The following is a 22,636-nucleotide window of genomic DNA, read 5'->3' on the forward strand; positions in this document are numbered from 1 at the left end:
GCCAAGGTTTGTGCATTGTTCAAATATACACACACAACCATATAAGATACTTTCTCTTTAACATGAATAAGAAGAGAAAAATAATTCTTCTATATCTATGTATCCCAAAACTACAGAGTTCAGTATGGCCTACAAATTGAGGGATATGGTTATCTACAACTCATTCAGTTAATAGTAGTAGTAGTAACACCATTTAATATTGGCTTGATTAGAGAATTGTTCAATTTGCCACATGTAACAACTCTGTAGCACAGCCAACACAGGTCAACATGTTCAACATGCAATTTATGAAGGTGAAGTGGCAGGAGCATATAAGTCCTGTTGCCCTCATCTGGCCACAATCAGAACTGCTCATTTGGCTCTTGAAAAGCTGTCCTCGCCTCCCCACCCTGCTTACAGTTGCTGAGAAGTTCTGAATAAATACAATCTGTAAAGCCAATGATAACAAAGGCCACCTGCTTCACAGCAAGCACTTGGAAGCCAAAATCTTACTCTGCAGCACATAGCTGTTATGAGAAACCCCCTGTTCAAAGAGCTGTGGCTTGTTAATCTTGCTCTCTCCAGCATTGTTGCATCTATCTGCTTCTTCGAAAGGATGTGAGAGACACAATTATAGTGTTCCTTCCCCCACCCCCACCCCCGGAAGATGCAGAAGAGTGGAACAATAAACAGAAGAATGATGCTACTGGGCACTGTGATAAGTGGGGCCAAGGTACTCCAAAGCTCACTTGCAAGGAATACTGGGGGTCTTTGTGGCCAACCTAACATGCACTACATATAACAGGGAAGATGTGGAGGAGCATCTGTATTTTTCTGCCAGAACTAATTTCAACTTTGATCAAGTTCATCAAGAAGCCTCCAATAGAGTCTCCTTGCAATGACAAGGCTCCAGGTCACTCTAGCAATGATCACTTCCGATAGTAGCTTTAGCCATCCACTGACAGCCCCCTTCCAGTTCTCATTCAGTGCTGTTCACCGCCAACCTTCCTGCTGGTTCAGTTGCTCATCCTTTGGCAGTGCCAGGGTTCTTCTTCAAGCAGCAGAGGAACACGACATCCACTGCAGCTTCCGTCACTGCCTTATTCCACTTCCTGCTGCTGTCAGAAGAAGCCATGTGTTGCTGGAAGGCGAGTGAGTAACCACCCAGTCAGCTGGTGGCTTGAAGGGACTTTTCATGGGTGGCTGTATCAGCTGTCATTTCTGACAGCTGCTACAGTCACCTGGAAGCTGGCAGGCTTATCACATATGATAATATTAAGTATTTCTCAAGTTTACTATGGCCACAGCTAGACCTAAGGTTTATCCTGGGATCATCCAGGGTTCGCCCCTACCTGAGCACTGGATCCCCTGTGTGTCACCTAGATGAAGAGGTTTGACCCCTGGACGATCCAGGGATAAACCTTAGGTCTAGCTATGGCCTATGTTTCGTTATGAAGCCACTAGACAGCACTGTCAATATTTCAGTTTATCCTTGCTTATCAGGTTATCTCCGATCATTTTGAAAGTGAGAGAACAGAGAGAAAGGACAGGAGATGTTCAAGAGGTTGACAATATCATGTGAAGGACTTGTAAACTTCCCTGAGTGACCAATCAGAAGTGTGTAGTAAGTGGGGATATGGAATATTCAGATTCAGCCTCAGAAGTCCAAGGCTTTGGAAGCCGTTTCACAGAGTAGCCACCAGCTCTTTCATAGCCCTTGTGTCCAGCCACAAAATGCCTACAACTCCCAGAATGCCTTGGCAGGGAGGGCACACTTACCAGGCTCTGGGGAGTGACAGAACACTCTTGGTTTCAACACCGCTGATCCCAGGCCCAGGTGGATTTTCAATGCATTGCTAATCTGAAGCAATGTGTTCAAAATCAATTTCAATGAAACTGAAATCTGAAAATCCTAATTATTCCAGCAAAGCACTGAAAGAAAAAGCAGAGGAGTAAGCATAGCAGAACTTCTTAGTAAAAGAGAAAGATCTGTTTAACCAGAGACATCATTTGTCTTCCAGCAAGGGATAAAAGCATATATATATATATATATATATATATATATATGCATGCATATTGCTACAAACTCAATTTATAGTGATTGTATCACAGCTTGTAATTTGCATTTAAATCAGGCATCAGTTTTGCAAAAAAAAAAAAAAAAGACAGAGAGAGAGAGACATAGTAGTCTTTCCACATATTACTGAAGCACAAACCATTGCCCATTTTTCTTGAATGAGTAATGAAAAGTGGTGCTTTTAGTCTAGAATTAGCACTGATTTTCAGCAACTCTAAGTAGTTCTCTAGGTAATGGAAAGTTAAGGAATATTTGGTAGGTAAGAGAATGTAAGTTATTATTACAAGCTTGAAAATGTTCCTGATGTCTGCATAAGTCTAATGGATTTTCCTTAGCCAATTTGAAGTGCACTTTCACTGTATAGGCCAATCAACAGAAAATCAGCAAAATGAAATGCAAAACTTAATTTTACATTATAAAGAATCCAATCTATGTTAGACAGTGTCAGCACCTTTGGTCAGTACAGCATGTCATGAAGCAAAGGATTACAAGTTAAGGGATATCTTCAGAAATCATGCATGGTGCAGATAACCAGATAACACTTTCTTCACCAGCAAAACAACAGTGCCACCAGTGAGAAGCTGACTTTGACTGTGGTCATTATCAGGGCTGAGCCATGGGCAACAGTCTGGGGGTGAGCCACCTGCAGTTCTATAGCTCATCACATGGGGCACACAAATCCCAGAAGCTCCTCACACTCATTTGCGCATCAGGAGACAGCTAATGTACAGAGAGCAGCAGCACAAGATGTCCTTCCTCAGAGTGAGACGTTGTGGGCAAGATGGCCAGAGAGACTGTCTGTGCCACCATGACGCCATACCAGCAATGCCTCTCAGAGTGAGGCATTTGGGTATGGTGGAGCTGTCTGGCCTGCCAGCCTGCCGTGATGCTTCACTGATGGGTCTGCCAGGCAGCAATAATAATGATAACGAGAATTGATTCTAGAGCCACCCAACACAACTCTTTAATAAGTCTTCGCTAAATGTTATATGGGCTGTTGTAACTTCAGAATAGCCCTCCACCAACATGGTGCCCTCTGGAAGTTTTGGACTACAAATCCCATTATTCCTGGTGATTGGATGTGCTGGTTGGAGCTGATGGGTGTTGTATTCCAAAACATCTGAAAGGCACCACAATGGGGAAAGGCTGCAGTCCTATACATGTTTAGACAGAAAAAAGCCCTACAATTCCCCAGCCATCCATGTTGTAGGGCTTTTTTCTAAACATGCATAGGATTCCAACGTTAGTATTCAGCTTGGTGGCTACTTCTCTAACATTAGACAACAAAGAAGTTAAGGAAGAAGATTAAATATAACAATTTTATAGATTGAATAACAATGTTTAAAAATAATATATACAAAGCATTTTATCACATGTGCAAAAATACAATCAATCCATCAGACAATTCAACAAATAATGCTCAGTAAAGTTGTTTCCATTGGCCAGATGCGTTTCTGCTTGTCTAAAAAATTACAGTAACAAGCGTTTGCCTTTACCTTGGCCTTTACAAATGCTTGTATTTAAGTTTGTATTTGTTCCATAGCTCACAGGCCACTGAGGAAGACCTTGCGTCGAAACGCATCTGGCCAATGGAAACAACTTTACTGAGCATTCTTTGTTGAATGGTCTGATGGATTGATTGTATTTTTGCACATGTGATAGAAGGCTTTGTATATATTATTTTAAAACATTGTTAGTCAATGTATAAAATCATTACTTTTAATCTTCTTCCTTAACTTCTTTGTTGTCTATTGTATTCTGTTTAGGTTAAGGGTAACACTTTTTTGTTACAATTATACTTCTCTAACATTACAGCTGAATGGTAGCCAGTGAAACTGATTGGCAGGGGGATTGGGTGCAATACTGTTTCATTCAGGATTGGGGTAGTGACAGGCAATACTATTTTATCCAAGCCAAAATTAACCATTTGCGTGAGTTGCCACACAGAGCTGGAAGAGCCACTAGCCTGGGGCTTTTGAAAGAGAAATTCATGGAAGTTGGGCTATTAACCATGGGAGGTAAGAATAGAATCTTGATGTTCAGAGTTACTTTGCCTCTGGTGACCAGAGGCTGGACACTAGATTCTGGCTTTCCCTGGAGGAGGAGGAGAATGGATAATAACACTCTCAAAAGTTGGACATACTGTGGCCTAACTGTGCATGGTAATTTTCATATACTTGTTTTGTCACCTCCATCTGACCATTCTAACATATTGGCAGGGCTGCTGGTGATAGGGAATTTCTTCCAGCTTGAAGTCTGAATTCAGTTTTGGATAACCTATCTGGGGCAGTGTTCCAATGGTTGGTGGGGCTTTTAAGGTCTGGATTGGGGGCCCTGCATGTACTATAGTATAAAAATAATTTTAAAAGGCATAGCTGGCAAGATACAGATTTCAAGTAATGACTGTTTTGAGCCTCAGTACTCAACTGCCTTTTAAATCAGAAACCTTGGGATGTTATTACTAGAGAGTAATTTATCTTCTCCTAAACTCCCCAGGAAACAGATCGTATTGCATAATTAAAAATGTATTACATTTCTTGGAGGAAAAAAATAACTGAAGATAATTCTGGCAAATCACTGAGAAAATGAATGTCTCACATTTCAATGCATTTTGTTTCAGATTCCTTTCGAACAATGTGCAAATGAATTATGTGGGTTGGTCATTAAAAAAAGAAGAATTAAGGTATATTTCATACTTTTATTTATGGGAAGCCTACTGGAAAAGTTTTAATGCACAACAATATGCACGTGCAGATAATAACTATCACTAAATGGTCTTCAACAAATATCATTCTCTCTAATAATGAACTCAGGTGCTGAGTGCCAAAGATGTGTAGCCAAAGCAGGACCACTAAGAAACAAAGGGAAGTTATCAATGGGCTCAGGGGAACCCCAAGGTTTGCAGAACTATAAAAAAATATTTATGGGAGGGGGAAGAATGGTCAACCCTACATCAATACTGCACATTAGAACCTAGCACAGTGCAGGCTCCAGGTTTTTGAAAGCCCTTGGGCAAGACACCTTCAATGGTGACCCTCCCTGTCTATCTTCTCACCACTACTGTCACCAGCTGCTATTCTTCATCATCGCTACTATTTGCTTGCTTGACAGCAAGTAGGCTGTGGTGTCAAGGCATTTCTCCCCAATGTCTCTACTGCCAGCACAATTCCTTGGATGTCCTACGGAAGGTGGAATGTTATGATGCATTCCGTGAAGTGTCTGGACCAGGAAACTGACTGCCCACTGTCACTGCATTGGTTACAGCCAGCAGGATCCCTGCTTTCAAAGTCTTCCTGCACTGGGATGGAGGGTGTGCCCTTCTCCGTGCCAGCAGAGAGAGCCTTGGAAAGTTGGGTCTGCATGGGCTCTCACTGGCATAGGGATGGCATTGATCTGGCTCTGCCTCAGCAAGAACAGCCTTTGAAATCCAGGGTTGTGCTAGCTGTCACCAGCATGATCTCTGCTTTCAAAATGATTTTCTCTTCTTCCTGAGACAGGGAAGAGAAAACTTGTAGGCACTTCCTGGAATGCCCATGGGAAGGTGGCCTGGTCATTTCCAGAAGTGCACCAGCAGGGGGAGACATTGAGGGACAGTGGGGAAAGTTTTGTTTATTCATTTAAGCTAAATAATAATAAAAAAATAATACCCATGGCCCCCTTGTAAACTTACTGGTAAGCACCAAGCAGCAATAGCACCCAGAGCTTTCTCTGAAATTCACCCTAGCTGTGCCCAATTTATATGGCAGTTTATCCACCCCACCCAAATTGCTGAAATGGTTAGTGAAATAAACCAGCTTCAAAAACTATCTTGAGGTTGGCTTGCTTTAAATTAAACATAATTCATGTTAACCACATCTTGTCAGTCCAGGTGACATGGCAATCTGCAGTTAATGAAGAGTGTCAGAGGATACTTCGGAAGTCATCATGGCCATGTGGAAGAAGAGAGGGAGCTTGCGAACCAGGGATGCTCAAGCTCACTGAAATTCTCCAAGCTCCACTTCAAAGCTTGGTTTAGACCCACCCCCATTCTCCTTTTAAATCTGTGTTTCTTTGGCTTGTTTTAAAGGGAAAAGTGCAGGTTTTAACAGGGGAAGTGCGCGTTTCTGTGTGCATTTTTAGAAAGTGCACACCCTTCGTTAACGAATACATGAAAAAGTGAATCTTCAAAAGTGTGTGTTCCTTGAAGAGCATTCCTTATAGTGTGCGTTTTTCAAATGGGAATTCATGTTCAGGAAATCGTGAACATTTTTGGAGAACGTGTGTTCCCGCATGCATTCAGAGTTGTGAATGGGGCATTTTTGAATGCTATGTGAACTGAACTGAAATTCTCATCCACCCCTATGTCTGGGTGCTTTATTGGTCCCGGATATAGTTTGCTGGTGATGATTTGCTCATGTGAAGGTTTTACCATAGACTGCAGTTTGTTGCTTTATCTTCAGCCAATCTTTGAAGGGGATATGAAAGGGATGTGCGAATCAGAAAAACATGAGTTTGCTGAAGTTCTCTTGAACCTCATTCTGATATTAAATCATATTAAATTGAGTTGTTTGAGGCACATTTCCACATATTTTCCAAATTTAAGCATCAGTTGTGTGCATCTTTGAAATGTTCACATTCTTCTCCCATTGGTTAAAGTGTATTCGTAAACATTTTTTTCGAAAGTATGCATTTTTCATGCTCATTTTTCAAATATATGCATGCTGTCAAATGCATTTTTGGGGTACAAGAATCACACTGCAAGTTGAGATTGTGATCGCAGGTTGTGTCTGACTCTGTGTTTGTTCCAGAAGGTGCAAACTAGGTAAACCCTGATTTCAAAAAAATGAACTGAAATGAATTTCTTATACATTCCTAGAGAATGATGATTACATGTCCAACCATGCTTGGGGCTCATAGTAAAACCCTATGCATGACTTGTTCATTTTGAGGAAACTAGAAAGTGTTATCCCTAAAGATAGGTGAGAATATTGTTTCAGTTTAGTTCTGATAAGAATTGACTGAACATTCTTTATATTCAGGAGAGAGAAAAACTTGAGAGTTTAAAAAAACTCAGATGGGGGGGAAGCAAAATTAACAGATTTGCCCATCACTAGATCTCCCCCAAATCCTGCAGGCCATGTGTTTAATCACCACACCACAGTTGATTCTAGCAACGTGAATGTGTGAAAAGCATCCTTATTTCTGCTTGAATGGCTGAAGCCATCTAAGGGCATCTAAGAGCAATTGTTGTGTTGTCTTGAAAAATACAGACACACTCTAAGGAGTCACACCCAGTGTCAACCCTTCTCTGTTTGTATGGGTAGTTTTAGGATTTGGGTGATCAGTAATCCTATACCCCAGTTGCTGGGGGACATAGGTGGGAGGGTGGTCTTGCACCCATGTCCTGCTTGTGGGTCCCTGGTCAACAGCTGGTTGGCCACTGTGTGAATAGAGTGCTGGACTAGATGGACCCTTGGGGCATGTCTACAGCTGCCTTTTTTCCTGGGATCATCCCGGGATCATCCCTGTGCATCCAAATGACACACACGGGATCCCGGGAGCAGGCAGGGATGATCCCTCCATTTTGCTGGGATAATTCTTAGGTGTAGAAAGGGCCTGGGTCTGATCTAGTATGACTCTTCTTATTTCTTACAAGTATGGTTGTAAAGTATGATTTAAGAAATAAGAAGAGCCATGCTACATCAGACCAAGGGCCCATCTACTCAAGCACTCTGCTATCTTGCAGTGAATACCATAGTGCCTGTTGGGTTTTTTTACTGTTTACTTTTGCTTTTTTACTGTGGGGAGGATTTGCACAGGAAATCAAATCCTTGAACATCCCTAAAAAAAATTACTCCATCAATGCATGGTCAATGCCCTGAAAGACCCCTGACAATCCACAAAACACAGACAAAGCAGATTCCATAAAATCCACACATCCCTACTCTCCAGCACATGTTTACTGGGTACGTATTGATCCACTTTTCAAAGGTTACAGGTTTTCACCTGAAGACAAAAGGTTGGACAAGCTGGAAACTCATTCACTTTGTTAAGTGCTAATAAAACCCAAGAGCATAATCCAAAGCTTCATGCAGACTCTTGCGTATATATGAGGGACTCTGCACACTGAAGGACTTTCCATTTCCTAGCTTTTGATGAAACACATTCTCCATGCACCAAAAATGGCTACATTCTGGCAGGAACAGTGTTACATCCGTAGATCAGATATCTGGCATACAACTGCAGTAGTTACTAAATTAGGGTTATATGGCATTTTTAAAATTCCCACTTTTCTCCTGACTCAGAGGGTGAAGAAATCATATATTCTAATTAATTCCATTAATTAATTTTTAGATCTTGATCACATAAGTCGAGCTTGTCAAAGCTTTATTTCCTAAATTAATGGGAAGTGGGTATCTTCATTCCCTTAAGTGAATTTGAAAAATCTCAGCCTTCAGCATTGCCACAAGGATGCAGTGGAAAATCCAATTAAACTGAGCGAAGTATCCATACACATGATTTTTAATGCAGTCGACTTATGCTCAAGTAAACAGCAGCACAGTTGGGGAGGGGGAACACCTTGCTGAAATAGCAGAACATTATGTTTATGAACATTAGTGCGGGTAAGAATTAAAATCGTCTCCATAATAATAAGCTCCTAAAAAATATGTTGCACTTTTTAGTTTTTACCAGGTTCTGCAATAAGTGGTAAAATCGCTTAATTTCTTTTTCCTGGAATATTTTTAAAGCTTCTGCAATATTAATGCACTTAGAGTTCCACATTATAATGTTTCAAACATAGCTAAGTTTTTGTTGCTCAATTTGGGTATTTAATATTAATTACAGTTTGGAAGTTGGATATATATATATTTATCAATGGAATTCATCTGCAAAAATATTGATAAGGTCCAGGGTGGACCAAACCCTGGGTACTCCAAGGCCTCCTCAGATGAATAAAAAGAGATCCCATTTGGCAACACCAAAGTTAAGAGAAGTGGGACTTAAGGGTTCTCTAAGGATCACAGGGTCAGAGTGTACAAACAACCCTGTCTCAGCTGCTGCTTCTGGGTGGCTCTCCCAGTTTGGGTTCAAGAAGAAGCAAACTGAATCTCCGTTCTCTCTGGAAAGCATCACAAACAGAGAACATGCTCCTTGAGGTCCTGCATATCTGGCATCTTGGAAGTACACCAGAGAACATGGTGCAAGGCTTGGACATTACTACTGGGAAACGTGAGCTATGTGTTTAGGCTTTGAGACTATCAGGGCCTGAAAGTGGTGTCAGCAGTTCCTATATCCTTTTTCCAACATAATGGTACCAAGGTTTCCAGTTATCTCCTACACGGAAGCCTTTCAAGCATCTGGTCATATTCCAATCAAATACAGTTCATATATTTTTTCTGGCTATTATCAAGGATACATAACTTATACATCCAAGCTCTAACCCTCTCCTTGAGAAAATTACTCTAATTTCCCCAAAAGGTTACCATTGATATACTAAGGACTGTAATTAGTGAGCTTCCTTACCACTAGCCGTAATTCCTGATCTCGTTGCATTTTTCTATGGTCTCTATTCCTTTTGATAACTAAAGGTCAGAGCGAGACTTGCCCTTCCATGAATGGTACCATGGTTTCACAGAAGGGATCAAGCTCAGGCTGCCACTGGAGGATAGTGGGGCAGGCAATTTCCCCCTTCCCCCTGCATCTCCCAGCACCATCTCCCAGCCCTCCCCCCAGCTTTTTGAGGTACATACTAGGGGGCTACAGGAGAAAAGGGGGAACCGGTGAAAATTGCCTCCCTCTCAGCCTCCAGTGAGACAATGTTGGGGTATTCTGCCTCAATCCAACCCATTATTTCAACATAAAACTCCATACATTTTGTTTTTGTTTTTTGCCGGGTTGTCAGTTGCTGATGGTACAGCATTTATCCAGCTTCCCAAAAGATTAACTTAGCTTAAAAGAGCCAGCTATTTATCCTGGTCTAGGGGTGTGACTTACTGCACAGAGATGACTTTCCAAGCACCTACTGCTCCTGACAGCCCTCTGCTCCACATCTCAAGCCCAGTCAGAAAATATACATGTACATAAGTTATATTGACATTGCATTAAAATGTTCTCCCTTTGTGGAACTGCAAACTAATATTTTTAAATGTGTACATAAATTGTTATGCCTGACATTTTTTCAGCTCTAACATGCGCCCCAGAGAAGCAAGATTACAAGGTATATATCGTATTCCTTCTGTTATCACCGGGGATCTTTTGATTTAAAGAAAAACAAATATTACCACAACTCTGCCTTAAAAATCATTTGGGACAATCACTCACCTACCAAATAAAAAGAGAAAGAGAGAGATGTCAAGGTAAGTGCAACAATGTGAAGGGATCAGGATAACCATCTTCTTTCCAGGTATGCGTCATTGCGATATCAAGTATCTTCTGAGTGTGTCAGACGTTAGAACGTATAGGCTTTTAAAGCCATGTATTCATATCAAATGCTTCACATGTCAACTGGCAATGTAAGCTGCTTGACGTCTTCCTGTATAGCTTTTGTCTTTGTCTGACATGCACACCTACACTCCCACATACACTCCCTAAAATGGAAGCTTATGCTTTTATTTTCATTCCGCATAACATTTACCACCCACACTTCTACTGTGCATTTATTCATCGCCAAAGCTTCACAAGGTGAGATATACAGGCCACAGAACTGACACAACAAGACCCGGAGAGCTACTGTGCTGCTCTACATTGTGCCCTGGGGTTGCTGCTGTGCACCACAAGCCAATCTGATGCAGCCGCTCACGGAGCAGATTCAGCTGTTCTCGCCACACTACAGCAAACCACAATAAAAGGGAAAAGGTTTACATTGCAACAGCATGGAAGAACATTCTGGATCCACATAGCCACAACACCTGCACAGTTTGCAACATGGGCAGCTACCCCAAGAAGCAAGTTAAAATGGTAGCCATGCAAGGGATGTATACAGGCCCATGTCCAGACAATGCTCACTTTAGATTTTGGTCATGCATGAAACAAAGTTAAGTTGACAAGTGATATACACACTGCCTGCCGGGTGGGGTGGGGGAGAGGGCCATTCCACCAGCCCCACTGAAAGTCCTCCTTCATTAAGGTTCTTCATTCCTACTCTCTCACCAACAGATCCATTCCAGCAGGCTGTACAGAGGGAGATGAGAGGGAAAGCAGGGCTATCCTACCAGCCTTGCTGAAAAACTACTTAATACTTTTCCCTCTTCCCTGCCCATCCCTTTTTCCTTGCATGTCATGTCTTTTTCGATTGTAAGCCTGCGACCAGGGAACATCTTGTTTTACTGAAGGCATGCAAGCTGCTCCAGGAGCTTTTTTGGGCTGAGGAGCAGGAGAGAGAAAATATTTCAATTAAATAATAAACAATTCCATAAGTCGTTATAAACAAGAAAGCTGTTTTAGTTATTGTTGTTGCTGCTGCTGCTGCTGCTGTTGTTGTTTAGAAATCACAGCCAAAGGAGATAATCAGGCGTTGAAGACTATAACAGAGTTAGTTATTAGTCAGAGGGCAGCACACTGCATTCCTCACACATTGCAACTTCAATCAATTATGAAAGGCAGGGTGGTCCAATCTCAAAATTTGTCAGAATGCCCATTTTCTAGAATAACACAACAACACTTAAAAAGGACTATCTAACCTAGCACCCCAATCCCTACAGTGGCCAACCAGATGCCTACAAGAAGGACATAAAGGCAAGGTTAAAACATCTACCCAGCTCCCTGTCAATCAACAAAGATTCCAAATTAAGACTGTAGTCAGAAGAAAGCTGAAGACTGAGCTGGTTATTGTCAACAGAACCAGGCGATCTCACTCCAAATGTCTATATAGTCTTACCTAGTAGAGCTTTACAAAAGGAAGAAAGGTAAAGAGCAGCACAGGGTAGTCTACTACAGAATCACAGAAGTAAGACTCCAGGAAGATCATGAGCAACCATCCGTCATCATATTTTGGGTTTCACTTCCAGGAGCCAATTAAGAATCAGCTAGGTACCATAGTCATAATGCATCATGAAATGATCAATAATAGCATAAGCTGCATGTAGAATTAATACCATATGTTTATTCCTATCAATATGAGGGCAAAAATCATGACATAAGACCCAAAGCAACACATGTAATGAAACACTCTTCTGCCATTCTGAATGGAGAAAGCAGCTTCTTCTGACAGCCAAAACAATTTTGGTGATTTATTTATTTATTTATTTATTTATTACATTTTTATACCGCCCAATAGCCGAAGCTCTCTGGGCGGTTCACAAAAATAAAAACCACAGTAAAACACCCAACAGGTTAAAACACAATTACGAAATACAGTATAAAAAGTGCAACCAGGATAAAACCACACAGCAAAGTTGATATAAGATTAAAATACAGAGTTAAAACAGTAAAATTTAAATTTAAGTTAAAATTAAGTGTTAAAATACTGAGTGAATAAAAAGGTCTTTAGCTGGCGACGAAAGCAGTACAGTGTAGGCGCCAGGCAGACCTCTCTGGGGAGCTCGTTCCACAACCGGGGTGCCACAGCGGAGAAAGCCCTCCTCCTAGTAGCCACCTGCCTCACTTCCTTTGGCAGGGGCTCACGGAGAAGGGCCCCTGTAGATGATCTTAAGGTCCGGGTAGGTACATATGGGAGGAGTCTTCCTTCAGATAACCTGGCCCCAAACCGTTTAGGGCTTTAAATGTCAATACCAGCACTTTGAATTGGGCCCGGACCTGGACTGGCAGCCAATGAAGCTGGAAAAGGACTGGCGTGATGTGATCTCGCCAGCCAGTCCCTTTAATAACCTTGCTGCCCTATTTTGTACCAGCTGAAGCTCCCGGACCGTTTTCAAAGGCAGCCCCACGTATAACGCATTGCAGTAATCCAAGCGAGAGGTTATCAGAGCATGGATAACTGTAGCTAGGCTATCTCTGTCCAGATAAGGGCATAGTTGGTATATCAACCTAAGCTGATAAAATGTGCTCTTTGCCACTGAGTTCACCTGTGCTTCAAGTGACAGTTCTGGATCCAAGAGCACCCCCAAACTACGGACCCGATCCTTTAGGGAGAGTGCAACCCCGTCCAGGACAGGGCAAACATCACCTCGCCGGACAGATGAACCACCCGCTAACAGTACCTCTGTCTTGTCTGGATTGAGTCTCAGTTTGTTAGCCCTCATCCAGTCCATTACTGTGCCCAGGCATTGGTTCAGAACAGTCACTGCCTCACCTGGGTTTTATGAAAAGGAAAGGTAGAGCTGGGTATCATCCACATATTGATGACAACTCAGTCCACATCTCCGGATAACCTCCCCCAGCGGCTTCATGTAAATGTTAAACAGCATAGGGGATAAGATAGAGCCCTGCGGAACCCCATGGCTTAGGAGCCACGGCACAGAGCAATAATCCCCCAGCACCACCTTCTGGAATCAGCCATCCAAGTAGGAGCGGAACCACTGCAACGCAGTACCTCCAACTCCCAGTTCAGACAACCTATCCAGAAGGATACCATGGTCGATGGTATCGAAGGCCGCTGAGAGGTCCAGGAGAACCAACAGGGTCGCACTCCCCCTGTCTCTCTCCCGACAGAGGTCATCCCACAGGGCGACCAAGGCAGTTTCCGTTCCAAAACCAGGCCTGAAACCCAATTGAAATGGATCTAGATAATCCGTTTCATTCAAGAGTGCCTGGAGTTGTCCTGCAACCACCCGCTCAAGCACCTTGCCCAGGAAAGGGATATTAGCCACCGGCCTGTAGTTGTAAACATCTTCCGGGTCCAGATTAGGCTTCTTCAGGAGTGGTCTAATTGCCGCCTCTTTTAAAGAGGCCGGCACCACTCCCTCTCTCAAGGAGGCATTTACAACCTCCTGGACCCAGCCGGCGATCCCCTCCTTATTTGATGTAATGAGCCACGAGGGGCAAGGGTCAAGCACACAGGTGGTCGACCGGACTTGGCCAAGCACCTTGTCCACATCCTCGGGCCTCAATAACTGAAACTCATCCAATAAAACTGAACCAGACGGCGCTCTGAACGCCTCTACTAGTGGAGCTGCATTAAGTGTGGTGTCCAATTCATGACGAATCTGAGCGACTTTATCTTCAAAGTGCCGTGCAAACTCGTCACAGCGTGCTACCGAGGGTTCCACCATCTCTCGCCCTGGCCCAGAGTGTAACAGGCCGCGAACCACCCAGAAAAGCTCCACCGGACGACACTGAGAAGACGCAATGCTGTTGGAAAAGAACTGCCTCTTTGCAACCCTCACCGCCACAGAGTAGGCTCAATAGTGAGCTCTAACCCGTGTTCGATCAGACCCAGCACGAGTTTTCCTCCACCTGCGTTCTAGCCGTCTCCCCTCTTGCTTCATCGCCCTCAGCTCAGGTCTATACCAAGGAGCTGATGCAATTTTTACTGCCGTATTTCAATTTGACACACACCTGATATAAAGATTGGCATCATCGTGGGGAGCTTCTCCTCCCTCCTGAGCCTAGGATTTAGGACAAATCCATGTGAGGGCACAATGCCTCATTCTAAGAGTTCCTCAATTACCCACAGTAATTGTGTTTGCTAGTAAAAACACAGAGTCCACATGGCACCAACTAACATGTTGAGTTTTACTAAATGATGTGGTGGTGGTGGTGGTGGAGGAGGAGGAGGAGGAGGAGGAGAAGGAAGAAGAAGAAGAAGAAGAAGAAGAAGAAGAAGAAGAAGAAGAAGAAGAAGAAGAAGAAGAAGAAGAAGAAGAGGAAGAAGACAATAGTTATAATGTTGAATGGGAACCAGCAAGCTTTAGGTGGTTATCTACAGGCTTTATTTATTTGTTTATTTCATTTCTATACCACTCAATAGCCAATGCTTTCTGGGCAGTTCATTCTCTGCTATTGAAGAGAATGAAGAAATATTTGAGAAGGTGTTTTAAGAAGATTTTGGATTTTAGACCGCTGATGTCCTTTTTGGGAAAGAACTGAAAGAAGTGTCTAGTGTCTATACGGAGGAAGAACTTTTTTATTCAATGGCACCACCTGATGAAGTGCAATGAAAAAAGATATTACCAGATACCCATAGTTTTGCTTTCTTTTCCAGCCTGTTATTTCTTTAAACATATACACTTTCCTACTCATGGATTTTAAATGTAGTACCTTTCGTTCCAACATCATGTTGGAGAGATTCACCAACTTAACAGCCTTTCTGAATTTAAAAAAAACTATAAAGACTGATCTCTTCCGGTAGGCCTATCCAGTCAAATTGTAAGATATCTGGCTGTTATTTTCATCATGTATTAGTGGTGTATGTTTAAAATTGTATGTTTTTAATCAGTTTTATGTAGTTTATAGTATTTTTGTATTTGATGTCAATCCAGAGGGAGAGGCAGGTAAGAACAATAATGATGATGATGATGATGATGATGATGATGATGATAATAATATGTGCATTTTAGTTGTTGGATCTTTGGGTGAAGTTCATTGTTCATTACCCTTTAAGCATCGTATATTTGGATCTTGTTCCATGTTCAATATGTATGTGTACACTTCGTAATAAAACGCATGCAAGACTTTGGATGCTCATTAGAGTACAGCAGTATAATCACAGCGATGGTGTGCTCTTTAGCATTTGTTGGTTGCTTTATATGCAACTGTTGTTCTCATTTTATTTTCCTGTACAGTGAGTGTAAGAGCTGGACTACCTCATAACATTACGCAATAAAACCCTTCCACAACTCTAATCTTCAAAAACACCCACCACCACTACTACCACATATCCTTCCGAAATATTTAGCCCCACTTGAAAACCTTTCTATCAACACCTTTACAGTGACAGATGATTCAGTTTCTCAGTATTATGAACAAAAGCTAAGAGAGAGTTCAGAAGGTGCTAAATGTTTTCCCTTCATAATAAGCTGGAGTGTTCTGTCTTGTCGTTTTTATTCTCTCCTTTAACTGCTTGTCATAAGAGGAAGCAACTCCCCCCACCAAGACTCATGTTGATGCTTCGCTGGCCACTAGCAGGGATAAAACCTGTCCTCCAGCATTCCACATCCCATTAAGGGGACGGATTGGATTTTGTAATAAGAATGTTGCAATAACCGAACCAAGCGAAAAGCCAGCACCCTAGAGAGACTTTGTTTAATCATTCTCTGCTGCCAGACGTTGAGAAACAAAAGGCCAAATGCTGCTCTTTTCCTGCTAGCAACCCAGGCTATGGCTGTCATTTTCTTGGGACATATGATGCTTGAATGAAGCGCATATATATATATATAATCACACACACACACACACACACACACACACACACGATTAAAGAAGCCTCAATCTACCAACAAACATTTTTATGAACTGGTGAGAAAGGAAACACTGAAAAAGTACCATGCTTGGCAATTCAGTTAGAGCTTGGTAAAAATGCAACTTGTCTCCAGGCTGTCTTGAGCAAATCAACGCTTCCTAATTCCATCATGTCAAGGGAAGGGAGATATGGCTGTCTCATAGCCATGGGTTCTGGAAGGATCTTGTTCCATTAGAGATATCCTGGAGCAAACAGCCTGATCTCAATGACAGCCAGTTGCTTCTTATGGCCAAGCAAAGATCTCTGCCATAAACACCAGACCAGGGGCATCTTGGGGCCGGCTCCAGGGCCCCAGCATCCTGCCAGGACCTACTTCTGGTGTCTCTCCTGGGTGTGCACTTTTCCTAACGGATATATTTTGTATGCCTTTTGTGTCATTGTAAAATTCAAAGAAAGGCAAATATTGAAGGATAGCCATGTTTCAGTTCACGTAATGGTTCAGGAAATGTGAATTAGGTATGTTCGATTTGAAATACAAACCAAACTAATTTCTCCCCAATGCCTGGAGTTAGTCCTGAATAAACACAGAATTGGTCTTTCCATGGATGGGAGACTTGTGGCCTGCCAGATATTGCTTGACTATACCCCTGATGGTATCCAGGGAATTCCATCCTCAGTGTAGAGGGATCCTGGGGTCAAGAAGAGCTGTGAGAACTGTTTCTCATGGGTTGGTACAAGAGAAACATATCTATGACCTTGCACATTCAAACAGGCCCACAGGAACCAAGGAAGAGTCAACAGATTGGCCCACCTGCCATACATCCCAGCTCTTTCTGAGGTCCCCGATCTCCAGGAAAGCTTTTGGGAAGGGGAGAAGGGACAGGATATTCCCCTGACAAAGATGTATTTGCATGAGCACTGTATTGGACACAACGCTATATTTACAGATGGGATTTTCTTTATATTTTGATTACATATATTGTTGTTTAGTTGTTCAAAACCAAAGGTATTAGTGCCTTAGGTAGACAGGTTAATTATTTTCCATTCAACTGCATTGCTAGATTTTATAACAATTCATTTTGGTGACAAAAATATAAGAATACAGAACTCCAGATGGTAAAGACCCTAGTCAATCTTGCAAAGGCCAAAAATCCACGGCATTGTCTTCAAACAATATTTCACACGTCGACGTTTTACAATCAGTAGTTTCCCAGTTCCATTTAAAACCATTGTCTGAGAAAATATTAATATTCAGCTGGGCGGTGTACTACCTGCAATTGTTTCCGATGCCTAATATAAACCTGTGACATGTTATTGAGGTCCTGCATTAACCTTTTCAGTTGGGAGTCCATTTGTTTCTCTCCTGCATATTTATGGAAATGACAAGCAGAAAGCACAGTCGTATGCATGTGCAAAATGCTTCAAGGCTCAGATGATCATAACCTAAGGCAGTAGAAATATTTATTTTTATTTTGCCATGGGTTGATGTTTAGAAGCCATCAGATAAATGCCTGAATCTGCTCCTTTTTTGTATATTAGCAAGCTATTAAATACTTGGCAGAGCACAAAATCTTTCAACAATGACAGAATGTTAAAAGCATGGTTTGCTGAATATTACCCTCAGGAATAAGAAGCATGGCTAGGGTTCATGTTAAAGGTAGATATGGTTGGGCATCTGCGGAGGGTCCACCTCCTATCAGAGGTCCATTGATAAGAGCACTCTGGAGTTGCTCCTACTCTTCATCATGGCAACCTGCCTCTTCACCTACATCTTACTCTGGAGCAGGAAACAATGGTAGTGAGGAGGAGGAGCAGTAGATGTCACCAACCTTGGTGAAGAACTTTATCAAAAGCCTTTTGGAAGTCCAAGTAAACAATATCCACCGGATCAGCCCTGTCTACATGTTAGATGACACTCTCAAAGAATTCTAGAACATTTCTCTTTTCATTATTGAAAAGAAATTAAAAATCTATTGCCCATCAAGAAGTCCCAATTTTCAGAAAACCACAGTAAAGAACAAAGAGATGTGAGAAGGGGGACCCATACACCTCATGCTAATGACTTTGCAGTAATATTTCACCCTAAAATGTAAAACTAGAGCATGTCACGAGTCAGGGCTGACAAGATATTCTGCTGCCTGAAATGAAGGACATTCCATATATAAAAGCCAACTTGACTAACAGATGAATCTATCTTCAGTGTTGGTGATGGGATAACATCCTCCATTGCACCTGACGAAAGCAAGCTAACTTAAGGGAACATAAGACTTTCCTTCAACATCTTGTTGCTGCCTCCCAGTATCTTACACTTGAAGTGATTGCTTCACTTTGACTCACGGTAGCGCCAGCCCTCTCAGGAATTATTCAAATATGGGGAAACGGATCAACAGGTGTGGGGTTTCTTTTTTAAAAAAAAAATCATGAACTGTTGAGAAAGATTTATCAACTCATGTGCTGAAATTTTGCATACATGTTTTTCTCACTCTTGTTTTCCAAGTAGATTTTGGTGGTACCCATTGTCAATGTAAGAGCACTGAAACTTTGAAATGCAGATTCATAGTAATTAAAAAAAAATCTGGGATTTGCACTGTGTTACAGCTTCAGTTAAGAACTGAATTGGAGAATTCATGTGGCAACCTGATTTGCTCCCTATCACATCACCAGGGATCTGTACATGCTTGAGAGGACTCCATGCTGACATCACAGTCAGGTATAAGTCCTTCTTATATAGTGAAACAATAGGAAGTACAGACACACTGTAAACACTATCTCTCAATATCCTGACAATCATTTAACTCTCACCACAAGCTTCCAAAACAGGCATAGTACATTTGTTTTAATTTGGCTTTTCAGAACTTTCCATTTCTAACTGACCACCGAAAGGTCACTAACCAATGATGAACAACACCAACCATAAAAAATTCAGCTCCCCTCAAAGATGTAATTAATCCACACAAAGAAGGCAGGCTCAATGAGGAGATGCTCAGAGCTGACTAACTTCTTAACCTTAAATATATATGTATGTATATGTATGTATGTATAAGATATCCACTTACCAATTTCTCTCGAGATCTGAGTGAATGCTTCAACACCACTCTCCCCGTAGTTTCCTTCAGAAGCCAGTGTTGACACATAGTTCCATCCAAGTGCTGTCACAATATCAACCATGGCTTGGGCTTGATAGGAGTCAGGTGGGACCACACGAGAGAAAAAGTCATACCTGGTGTTATCACTTAACTCCGGAGCTGTAGATGCATAGCTGATTTGAGGTATCTGCAAACAGCAAGCAGGAAAGTACATTTCATATGTCTGAAGTGTAATGAATGAAATAGTAATACAGGAAAACTATCTTTTAAATTAAAGCCAGTAAACAAAGATAAAGGTATGTTGTTTTTACCAAAGTGCAAATTATTACTGTATTTTCAGACAACAAAAATTGTAGCAAATAAGTCCAGATGTCGTTGATGTTATACAAGATTCAATTCATCTTCTTTTTTGGCAAGTAGAGGAAATGATGAAACCTAACTATTAATGTCAGAACTTAATGTTGTCTTATTTCATAATTATATCTAAACATAGCACACACAGGGCCAACCTTAGGGGTGGGTAAGCCGGTCGGTTTCCCATGGTGCCAAGCTGAGCAATGTCTTCTGTATTTATGTGTCTTCCTTAATACATAGCATTATTTTACACAAGCAAATTGTTTTTCCTATAACAGTCATTTAAAATTTTTGAACCCCCTGGAAGTTAATATGAATTTCATTTTGTTTCAAAGGGATCACATGCTAACCGAGGACCTCACATTTCAAGATATACATATATCATTCATATATATATATATATATATATATATATATATATATATATATATATATTCTAGTGTCAATAACAATAATGGTATTAACTTTCAATCAGAGCTAGATATTTTAGCTAGTTCATTTTGACATTAATAGTCCTCAAATCCCCATAAAATATTCCAGTGCTTCAATTATAGACTTAGCTACTACAGCGGGAGGAGGGACCTAATAGGTTTAAGAATGTGTAGCTAAGTACAGGACTTTAGACCAGGGTTGAGCAACATCTGGGCCTTGCAGGCCCTCAACACCCCCTGGTGTAGCTGCCGCCACCACAACGCTGCTGAAATGCATAGTGGTGGCAAAAACATCAGTGGTTTGCCATCACAAACCATTAAGGAAGCTTAGAAATCGAAATCTCTCTGATTTGGCCGTTTGCGGTTTCTGTATCAGTTCTCAGAGAGGGTTCTGGGGGATGGGATGGTCTACACAGTCCTCAAAGTTCCCCAGCCCAAACCAAGCCACATCAGGAAATAAACAATACATTGAATTCTACATATTTTTCTTGATTCCTGGATCTCATAGTGCAGAACTTAAAAGGCCAGATGTAAGAAACCATTGGCTTCCACCTTGCTGCACCCCAAAGAGATCCTAATATTTTTTTTCATGCAGTTATGTTTCATTCAGTACAAAGAGCGGCAATAATGTTTCTCCCACTGGCTAGAACGGAAACACCCTCCTCTAAATAGCCCAGGTGTACAATTGCCCTAAAATCTCCTTAAGGACCACTAAACCAAGCTATAACAAGGGAAAATAGGAATAGATATGTCCTTGATTAAGTCTGGAAATCCCATAGCTACCATTGACATTGCATGACCTTAACCAAATCTCTCCCTTCCTATCTCTTTTCAATGTTGTTTTAGGGTCTAGTTTACTGCTTCAGCTGTTTGTAGGAAGTGAAGGACATTAAAAGTCTACATTTAAGAGCATAGAATGTGTTGAAAGAAAACAATTTGTGTGATCCATCCAAAGTTGAGAGCTAGGTTGAGGATGAGTCAGCAATGAAATGATAGGCTAGATCATTAGAGCACAGGTGGTGGAAGGGCCATGATGAATTTGGTAGAACGTAGGCTAGATATCATTTTGGAGCCTACTCTGTGGTAACGATGGCAGGGAAATCTTCCATTTTGTCACAATAGCATTTGCTCAAAGTTGACCAGCAGAGGTGTTCTGAGTGCTACAACACCTTGGCTCTTAAAATGGTGGAGAAGAGGACCATTTGGTGGCTTGCTGTGACATTGTGGATAAGGTCAAGTGTATCCATTCCAACTTAAATGCTGATATTACCAAGAGACTCAGCTCTACAGAAACTTTTCAGACATAGGCCCTTTCTACACCTAAAGATTATCCCAGGAAAATAGAGGGATCATCCCTGCCTGCTCCTAGGATCCCCTGTGTCATTTGCATGCACAGGGATGATCCCAGGATGATCACTGGAAAAAAGGCAGGTGTAGAAATGGTCACGTCAGGCCTTCACTCTAAAGTCTCCAGAAGCCTGGCTGAGCAAAGGCTTAAGATCAACCAAGGCAAGAATCCTCTCATTTACACTTACTGACCTCTAACCTAATTAGATCATCAGGAGCAACCCCATTGGTAGGTAAAGCATGACAACTGCAGACCTTCAAATGTCTCTTTGACTGCCCATTCTTCTTGGCAAAACTGCTCAAACTCTGTCAGATTGGATGAACAGCAATTCTCAAGTCTTGCCACAGATTCTCAATTGGATTGAGGTGGACCGTTCTAAGACATTCAGGTTCTTGTTTTTAAAAACCACTCCAGTGTAACTTTAACTGTGTGTTTAGGGTCATTGTTCTGCTGGATGGTGAACCTCCACCTCAGTCCCAGGTCCCTTACAGACTGAAACAGGGTTTCCTCTAGAATTGCCCTGTATTTGGCTCCATCCATCTTGCCGTCTATCCTGACCGGTTTCCCAGTCCCTGCTGATGAAAAGCATTCCCACAACGTGATGCTGGCACTACCCCAATTCATCGTGGGGGTGATGTTCTCAGGGAAAAAAATGCAAACCACTGCTAGTTGATTACAAGTCCGTTCACCGCCCAGCAGGCACAGCTTGAGTGGGGTCCGGTTGTTGTGAGCAGGGAGGAGGCAGAAAAGAAACAAACACATCACGAACTGCACATGTGCTGCCTCATGAGGTGAAGGTGGAGCCAAGGCTATAAAGGCTCGCCCCCACGAGGCACTTGGCCTCTTTCGATTTCGGCCCCACCCTCCCTCCCTATAAACCAGTATAGGAATAACCAGTCGTCCTCTTTGGAGAGGGGGCTGAGTAGGAATTTTCCCTGCCTATTAGCAATGGGCAGGTTTTTGCCTACTCTATGCTGGTTCCAATCTTTTAGAGCTGGAAGATAGGTTGATTATAAATGGCAGGGTTGTGCAGGAATTCTGGGAAGTCAGGATAGGGACGGTGACCACACTGGCACCTTTATG

At 42.0% G+C, this 22,636-nt stretch overlaps 1 protein-coding gene across 2 annotated transcripts in view; it reads right to left on the reverse strand.

Moving 5' to 3' along the window:
• Positions 1-22,636, reverse strand: part of GRM8 (glutamate metabotropic receptor 8) — a 572,661-nt gene that overhangs the window by 424,850 nt on the left and 125,175 nt on the right. For both annotated transcript variants that reach the window (XM_063134081.1, XM_063134079.1), the window contains exon 2: positions 19,391-19,607. In XM_063134081.1, coding sequence (XP_062990151.1) covers positions 19,391-19,607 — 217 coding nt within the window. The remainder of the gene's footprint in view (positions 1-19,390; positions 19,608-22,636) is intronic.

The sequence above is a fragment of the Elgaria multicarinata genome, chromosome 9 (genome assembly GCF_023053635.1).
Source record: "Elgaria multicarinata webbii isolate HBS135686 ecotype San Diego chromosome 9, rElgMul1.1.pri, whole genome shotgun sequence".
Taxonomy (NCBI): domain Eukaryota; kingdom Metazoa; phylum Chordata; class Lepidosauria; order Squamata; family Anguidae; genus Elgaria; species Elgaria multicarinata.